Below are 9,205 nucleotides of genomic sequence, written 5' to 3'. Positions count from 1 at the left end.
CTGAATGGTAGCGAGGGAATGGAAAAATTTAGAGTTTTAATCCCCCAGCTTAACCCATTTAATCTTCCCTCTTTGTCTCCAATAAGTGTTTTGGATATTAAGGCAGTTCTGCAGTTGATGTTTGCAATTCTTCCCGAACCTCTGTTCTCTGTCAGAAAGCAGCCGATCCTCCTCAGTATTATCATATCATTGAGATCTTCAATGAGTTCAGCCATGTCAGATTTAATCTTTGGTCCACTTTTTCATGACATTCCTCAACTCTTTTAATTTATAACTGATATATTGGCTACAATGAGGTCGATGAAGGCATGAAAACGCTGCCAGCATCGCTCAGAAGCGCTCGTCCCCTACATGCGCGGCACAATACATAACCTTCCTATGAAGGCGAGAACCACACTGCCGGCGGCCAAAAGCTGGCCTCCTCCATTGGCGACTTAACCTTCTTCAATATGTGTTTCTTGATGTTGTAAACCCCAATGCAACGGTTCTCATAGCCCCTGGAATTGTACAGACACTGATTCCAGACATTGCTGCGCCCCACTGCGTGCTCAAGCTCATCATCGGTGAAGTAGATGCGGTTGGACTTGATATCCAGGTGCTGCCTCGTCGACACACACAACGAGTTGTTCAGCCCGACGAATAGTGCACTCTTGACGATATTTTTGGACTCCTTCCACTGCCTGCCTGCCCCACGGCCATCAACATCTAGGATATATACCCTGAAGGCACACTTCCATGTCATTAGAACCTCCTATGAGTACTTGAGCACAACCATCAGCCGTCCGTCCAGTGTCTCGACCAGGTACTTGCACGGCGGTACAAGCCTTCATCCTTCAGTTTTGGGAGTGGAGGCTCCACCAAATGGTCTTCTGAAAGTGCCACCGCCATGGCACGACCGATCTTCCAGGGACCCTTGGTGTTAAATGGGAATTCTCCATGTGGTGGTAGACTCGGCGCAACCATCATGCTTCTCATCTTGCTGGCCTCAGCACCATACTTCCACACTTCCATGTCACCGAAGCACGAGACAGAATAGAACTGACCTTTGACGTGGATGGCATCCTCGATGCCACCGGGCGAGTATGCAACCCTCCACATGGGATCCTCGGCCGTTGCAAAGGCCGTGGCACCGAAATCTATATGCAAGATGAGCATCGCGGCATAGCTGCCGGGGCTCGGGATGCCGAAAGGACGACTTTGTGGTAGAAGAACTCGCGCATTTGTTTCATGCCCAGCGAGAAGGACCGCGGCTGTGGCTCCCATCTCGGCCCCCAGCTAGCCTGATGCTGCCCGCTGAACCTGATCCGCATGAAGGCCTCCATGTCCGGGCTAATGGCTCATAACGAGCTCATGACCGGTTACAAAATATTTGGCGACCGTGTGAGGAAACAATCCCTCTTCGCGATCCTACGTAGTGAACGAAATCGCCAGAACCGAGTCGGAGGCCGCCGGAGTGGGGAAAGTGCAAAATTGCCAAACTGATAGGTGGGTTCGGACTTAAACGGTGTTGTCTTAGCTTAAGACCAAATGATCACGTGTGGGTCCCATTTGCTTGCAAATCACAACGCGTGGGTCCCACAAACATGCCACATCTGCGTGCCCTATCTGTTCGTGCCCGGATGCCCGATCGGGCTCATTTGCCACCGCCGCCACTCTAGAAGCTTGCCGCCACCGCCGCTCCCGTAGGTCGCTGGCGCCCCGCCCCATCCAGCCGCCGCCGCTCACCAAGCTCGCCGCACCCCAAGGTTGCCGCTGCCGCGTCCCATCGTTCGGGCACCGCTTCCCATAGACCCGCCGCCGCGCGTCCCATCCGTTACACGCCAGCGCTCCCTAGAGGAAGCCCTAGCTCAGATCCGGCACGCATCGACCACTGGTCCTCTCGAGGTAAGCCTTCTCGCCCCTCCCGCCGGCCATTGATTCCGTATGAACCCCTGATTTTGACATTTAGGTATTCATTTTCCCCAATTTTGAAATTGCGCGTGAACCCATTCGTCGGCCCGAAAACCCAATCGAGCTTGATTTACCTTGCAGAAGGATGGCGCGTAGTGGTTTTATGGATGACGGGCACGCTTCGATGATGTCCTGGCTCCAGGATTCGGACCGTAGCAGCCCGATTGGCACTGTGGAAGAGGTGAATTGATCTCATAAGCAACCAATTGACATTTTGCTTTGTTTGCTCGATTCTTGTATGTCACGGTGCTCATGCTGTAGTGTTGGCCTTGTATGCAGTTCAATTTGGGCTACTTCGACCCAGATTACCTTGTGGAGCATGAGTTTGATGACGAAGAGGAGAAGGCCCCTGTTCGGCATGGACAGAATGTGGAAGAGCTGGACCCGATTGCTGTATTGATGAAGGAGATTCTGATGCTGAAATCAAGGGTGAAAGAAGAAGAGAAGAACAGCAAAAGCTTGTATGATTCTCTGATCAAACATGAATATGAGTTAGCTTTCCAGGACCAGTTGATAGAGGAGACGGAAAGCAAGATTGTTGAAGAAAAATGCACAATGAAGCCCTATCGTGTCAGCTGGTAGAAGAGAAGAAGAAGATTGAAGAAATAAAAGTCTTCTCGGTGGCCTGCCTGAGTATTGCCCTGACTTTAGGGGTTGTGTTGTTCTTCATGATTGAGAAGATGTAGTTTATTGATTAAGTGGTCCATGTACTTTAATTGTGGTCCCTTTACTGTTTTTGGACCTGTCTTGCATGGGAAAGTTGGTAGTCGCATGGAGGAGACGCTGTTGTTTGTAAGCTTGAGACTTTGTTGTGTTGGAATAATGCTTGAGACTTTGTTCTGTTAGAATAATGCGTGATGTGGTCGAAGAAATATTTCTACTGATATGATTTGAAAGGGCAAGTGTATCATTGAAACAAACAACACAGCAACAGAGAGGATAGCATTGTCGCAGTTTAACATTGCACACATATATAGGGGGATTGCATATATGCATTGCACATTTGCAAAGCATAGCATTGTAGCTAGAAGGGCTTAAATGTACACAGGGGATCAAATACTTTGGGTTAAATATCCTAACACACACTTGATTAGTTCAAGCCAAAAGAGGAGGCGCGAGCTAGGTTCGCCTCTAAACATGCCCCTGTGGACATCTTCTTTGCTTACTTGTTGCGGCAGCTATACCAATAGCAGGCGGCCTGGAGTAGCACGAACACCACCGAGCCTGCAACACCTCCTACGTGATTGATCTCCCTGCTGAGGTTGATTGGAGGACCAACGTAGGCTAGACGAACTTGCACCCACCAGGTGCGGCCGTAGAGCACCATTCGCTCGTTTGGTTTCAGATCAGGTCCTAGGCCGATGCCAAAGCCTTGGGAGTCAACCTGCAAAAAAAGGGGCCCCGGAAGCTGACACCGGCACGTAAGCTTGTTGGTGCCCGACGAATCGTATTGTAGTTCAGTGCAATTGACGAGCGATAGCAGCGACGGATAGAACCGAAGGGGGACGCGCACTTTCATACAACACAGGCAGGCCATCGATGTTGAGCACAAGCGCAATGCCATGACTCTGGGGCGTGAAGCTACCTGTCAATGGGCAGTCGATGGCACTTAGTGGCTCGACCTCGCGGCGGACGGGTGGCTCGACTCGACGTCTAGACGGCGCGGTTCCACACGGGGCCGAACCGCGCCGGGCGGCAGCGACGTCTGCAGAGTAGCCGGGAGGGGGGTCCGTCGGCGTCCCATTTACCCCACCTTGAGCATGTCGAGGATCCGGCGGATGCACCCTTGCATTCCGCCGGTTGAGCTCGACCCGGAGATCAAAATGGAGCTTGGCGGCGGCGGTGGAGCATAGACGGGCCGCGTCGAAGGCGTAGGAAAACCAGGAGGCACTGGAGCCATGAGGAGCTTGACAGTGGCATGCCAGAGGCTTGTTAGCGCGGGCGGAGCTTGCACGGCCGGCGCCTAGACCACACGAGCCTAGGGTTTCCTTTGGGGGATTTTGAGACAGGGGACCGAGGCAAGTGGATAGGGAAGAAAGGTCAAGAAGCAGTTGACTCACGGAGTAAAGAAAGACGTGTGAAAAAAAACGACCGGCGGAAAAATGTAATCCCACGGCCACACTGGGGAAGAATTTGTAATGCGCGGTCGGTGGAGGTCGAACTCGCACCGCTGTGGTTCAAGAAGGGGAGAGTGACCAGTGGGGTAGGAACTGTAGCTTTTAGAAGATGGGTGCGCACGTTTCTCTATAACCCTTGGGTGCAGCGTGACCGCCAGTGAAGTACAAAAATTTGAATTCTAAATTACAAGCAAAATAGTTTGGATATCAAATATTTTGTTGCTTGGGGTCACGATAAAACCTTAGATCTTGCGTGGAGAGTACATGGGAGGTGCTATTTTGTTGTTGATTTACAGGGAGGGGCTCATCTTTCGAATTTTACATGTTTGGTCCGAGACGTGTTTTAGTAGCGCGCATCAGTGGCCGGCGCCGACGACCGCCACTAATAGACATTTTGTTTTTTGCGAAAACATCAAGAAAACAAACTTGTGAAGATGTTATATTTTCTGTGGTATTCTCATAGGTTACTGGTTGTTGTTAAAGAAATTCAGAATTTCTGGAGCAAATTTACTTTATTTTGTACTTATTTTGGATTTTCAGCAATTTTTGGTAGTAAATGAGAAATACCTTTTTTCAATACAATTACCACCAAAAAGTAATGTAAGAAAGGTCCATTAAACTCATTATAACCTTATACAACTGAAACACATTGGTTTGCAATGAAAATTATATGTGTATTACCTTAAATAGTGCAATTTACAGTTAACACGAAATTAAAATATCTATTATATATTAAAAGTACATGACGGAGCAACCAGAAAAAAGATAGGAAGGCAAGAAAATCCCCAAAAAAATCAAAACATCTGAACATTGATCTTTCTCGGCAACAGATCTCAACCGATGGATTGCATTAATCCAATTCCACCCACGCATCCGTCCTCTACCCGGAAACAACTTGAGACGCCCTAGCCTCCTGGCCGCCGCAAGCCTATGCTCCGCCCAGCAGGAACGTCTCTCCCGTCTCCATGTCCTCCATGGCCAACTATCGATCCCCTCACCCCCTCACCCTCTCACCCCCGATACCTTTCCCTTTGCATGGCGAATCACGGAATCATCATCCTGGGACCTGTGCAGCAGCCAATCTGAAGCCTCCTCCAACCGGGCGCCCGTGTCACTGCCTCACGGATCATGGTCGTTTTTACAATCATCATCACGGGAGGAGAACTGGACAAGGCGGAGAGCATCTTGGGCACCACCGGCACATGAATCTGCATAGCTGCCCGACCAGCCGCCCATAATTGCCAGCCCTGGCGGCCACCTCCATGGAGAGAGCCATCAGCGACTACCTTGAGGATCTGTCTGGAGGATGTACGCGAGGACATCGATATAGATTGTACTGATCATACATGTCGGAGCACGGGTCTTCGGCACCGGGGATGCCGAGCACCCCCTTTTTGTTTCGGTGGAGGGCGAGGCGGTTGCTCCGGCGATCGCCGGCGTGACGAAAGACATGAAGTGTCGACACGTGAGTTTACCCAGGTTCGGACCACCCAGAGGTGTAACACACTACGTCCTGCTTGGAGTTGTATTCACGAATATGTGTATGTTTTACAGGGTGCCCCGGAGGGTTCCCGGGGAGCTACTTGCTCTCCTTAGAGAGTTTGCTGCCTACAGGAGCGATACTCCTTGCTACCACTGACTATTACTCCAACTGGGATTGGAACAGAACCCTTTGACCGGCGGTATTGGTTCTCCTTTTATAGACAAGGGGATACCACAGGTGCCGATGCATGCAGCGTGACACGTCTCCTACACGCGTGTCATCGCCACAGGAATTGCACTACTGTTGATCCACGCTGGGCGCCATGCAGCGTCTAGGCCACTGTACACGGTAAAAAAAATGTAGTATAGGCATACGCCCTAGCCTTGCTGAGTAAGACTAGCCCTGCCGATGTGACTCCTGTCGGTGCATTAAATGCACTGCGTCCGCTGTCTCGTCCTGTCTTCACTGTTCTGTGGGCCCCGCCTGCATGCCCGAGCGCGGGTTGCTGGGGAGCCCCTTCCCAGCTAGCGCACCCGGCCAGTTGCCGGGGCAGCATTCCTTCCACTTCTCGGGACTAGAGTTCCCGGGTGCCCACCGAAGCGGGCGCTTTTCCTATCTCGGCCATTGGCTTTGTCTTCACCAACGACAGTCTCCTTGGGGTGGGCTTCCCGGGCCTATCGTTCCCGGGAGGCCAACTTGGCGGGGCTTTGTCACTAGCGACCCACGCGTCCCGTATCAGTGAGACCCCGTGGGCCACCGGTACGACAATACATTGCTTACTAATTACTATTCCAATGATAAACCATTCATTTGGTAAAATGCTTAATTAATTAATAGTTCTTTCATACAACTATTCAATGCTTTTCAGCATGACTTATTATAGAGAAATAACACATTCTACACAGATTTGGCAAGATCACGGTAGTTGAATTATTTAGTATTTAAGCCTATCAGCAATTCTTTAGTTATGTTTGAAGCAATTGGAATTAAGTCACAGTACTTTGAAAGTTTATTCTCATGCAGATCTCTAGACGTGATAATGCAAATTAAATACTTCAAAGGTACTGTTTACGCAGTAACTGTGAAGATACAAGTTCTAAACTGTGTGCTATTCAGGCCTCTACCATTGTTCACTTCATTTCTTTATTTAGCTATCATCTTTTCCTTGCTAAGAAATCCAGAATTTCATTTCTAGGTTTAGTATAGTTCAATGCATTTTTAGTTGCACGTCTCTTTCTGCGGTCCTTTTTATATTACTTATTATCAGCAAATAAATACATTGTCACAGATTGTGACAAAAATAATTAAGTGAAACTGTATGACAATGTAGGCATTTAAAGATCCTATATGTCAAATCAAGTTTTAGTCCCATCTTCAAAATTTGGTTACCAAATGATGAAGGCATGAACAATTCTGCTAATATTATAGTTCTGAACAGACTAGGGTATTGACAGAAACGGTTGCTTTTTTATTATGGAATTCATTGCGTAGGTTGTCCAGCCAAGCCTATTTGCTTTTCCAGAGTATATGGCATCCAATTATGTTTTTTTATTGACTCTATAGTAACTCTAATGCACCTAGCTTTGACATGTGTAAGTGTTATGTACAAATCGAGAAGTAATGTGGATTAAAAAATGGTGTCGATCGAATGCATGATTGTTTATTGTTGACGGTTTATTCCAGTGTTGTCGCACTACTTCACTACCTCTGCTTATTGTCTATCAGGTACGTTTATATTTATTGTACACTTAGTTTAGTTTCTCATTTATATACATGTGTTTTGTGTTTGGTAGCAGAAAAAAAAAACACTATTCAGCATGAATAGTGGTCCTTAAGTGTTTGACACTATTCATTTGCATGTTTTCATTTTTATTTTGAACTTGACATTTTGTACGTTTGTAGAACATCACACTCCCAAGATATACTATTTTTGCAATAATTTTTTAAAACTTTCAAACATGGTTTTTGTGAAGTTTGCACTGAAAGAGGGTTTTCACCGGATGCGCCGCCTTTGTATTACCCATTCTTTTGACTAAAGAAACTTTTCCAATCACGGTAACACATCGAGGAATAGTATTAGTACTTGATTATTATAGTTGGTGATATTGTGTCCTCATGTTGCTAGGTTTCTGGTCAAGATATTTGTGTGGATCTCATCAGGCATTGGTGATTCGTTAAATTTTGCCATGCATCTTTGAAGAAGGATATATTATCTAGCAAATCAATATTTGTTTTTGACAAAAAAACAGTAGGGACCTCATTTTATATTATCTAGCTAATCTGATGAGGACATCCCAACTAATGATACAATCACAGCCCCTACAGCACCTACATCTCAAGTACCGGAGATACATGGACCAATTACTAGAGCTCGTGCACGACAACTAAATTATCAGGTACTTTCGTTCCTCGGTACTTCATTTAATATTAATGAGAATATGCTGCTGCCTAAGATGGGTTCTTTTATGTGTTTTAGAAATGAAGGACCTAGCTTGAACCTCAAGGATCAGCGTTGGACAGCAAACCATGGAGGTGGCAGCAAGGTGGCGGAGCTAGCTCAAGTGATAATTTCAGAACATTGAAACCGCCATAACGAGAGATGAGAAGAAGGCCGCATCCTCTTCATCAATGGGATTCCGGCCAAGTGGAGGATTCCCCCTCCAATGGGTATCTATGGGCCAAAGATGAGGGTTATAACCTTACTTTATTGGGTCTAAGGTCATGTAATAGGGTCCAGCCAATTTTTAGATGTTTTCGTTGTGTTTTAGGAGGATTCCTAAGCCGTTTCGGAGTCCCTGAAGGGCCTGGCCGAAAACCACCCAGTTCCCCTCCTATTTATACCCCATGAGCCCCCCTATGGAGCCTTGGGGTTTGGATTAGATAAAGTTTAGCCTTTGCTACTTTCGTGTAATCGTGTGTGTCGGTTAGACCACCTGTTTTACCGTCATCAAGACTCCAACTATATTGAGTATTCGGATTCGTGAACCTTCATATCTCCTATTCGCAATTTCAGATTGCTTTTCATCTTGTTCTTGCTTGTTCTTCGATTGCTTGCAGGAACAAAGACCTTCGTGGTCAGGTTGATCGTGCCCCCGCGGGATCAATAACCTTCTGGAGTTGGTGTATCGATCGCTAAGGCGCTGCCTCCTAGGTTGTAGTTGGATCGTCAACGTCACCTCCTACCAAATCGATAATTAGGTATCTCATCGAAAGATCGGGACACCCTCGAGGCTATCACGTGGTATCAGAGCTTAAGGTTGCTCGGTGAGATCTTTCAATTTATCCCTAGCTTAGAACTCTTTTTTACCTATCGTCAAGAAAAAGCCAAATTTGTTTTTTATATTAGTTACCTTGTCCTAGAACCAATCTGAGCCTTGCAATTTTCACATTAGTTTTGCATTGTTGAATCTTTACTGCATTAATCGTGTCGAGTTGCTGGATTAGATTGGATCGTTTTTCAGATTTTTTCTACTAGATCGAACTTGTTTTTGTCTTTTGATTTCGTGTGACGCAGGCTTTCCATCAATCTTCCGCCGCCAAACTTCCTGCCACACCACCGCCATAATCTTCCGCCGCCACCATATCTTCCACTGAGTCCCTCTTCGAGTCCTACACCCAGTCCCTCGTCGAGTCCTACATCGACTCCCTCTTCGAG

The 9,205-nt window shown here is 47.3% G+C and overlaps 1 protein-coding gene and 1 long non-coding RNA gene across 2 annotated transcripts; one reads left to right on the top strand and one right to left on the bottom strand.

Annotated features, from left to right (window-relative positions):
• Nucleotides 1–1,617: 1,617 nt before the first annotated feature.
• Nucleotides 1,618–2,801, top strand: LOC100844314. Its single transcript, XM_003577510.4, has 3 exons — nucleotides 1,618–1,884; nucleotides 2,032–2,131; nucleotides 2,230–2,801. The coding sequence occupies exons 2-3, from the start codon at nucleotides 2,036–2,038 to the stop codon at nucleotides 2,530–2,532; spliced, it is 399 nt and encodes a 132-aa protein (XP_003577558.1). The 5' UTR covers nucleotides 1,618–1,884; nucleotides 2,032–2,035; the 3' UTR covers nucleotides 2,533–2,801.
• Nucleotides 2,802–2,839: 38 nt separating this feature from the next.
• LOC112268963 lies at nucleotides 2,840–3,995 on the bottom strand. Its single transcript, XR_002960559.1, has 2 exons — nucleotides 3,536–3,995; nucleotides 2,840–3,358 (listed from the first exon to the last, which is right to left on the bottom strand). It is a non-coding gene; the product is annotated as an uncharacterized LOC112268963 (long non-coding RNA).
• Nucleotides 3,996–9,205: the final 5,210 nt, after the last annotated feature.

This window comes from Brachypodium distachyon, chromosome 4, assembly GCF_000005505.3.
Source record: "Brachypodium distachyon strain Bd21 chromosome 4, Brachypodium_distachyon_v3.0, whole genome shotgun sequence".
Lineage (NCBI taxonomy): Eukaryota > Viridiplantae > Streptophyta > Magnoliopsida > Poales > Poaceae > Brachypodium > Brachypodium distachyon.
Note: the sequence above shows the minus strand (reverse complement) of the source record. Positions and strands in the feature narration are given on the sequence as shown.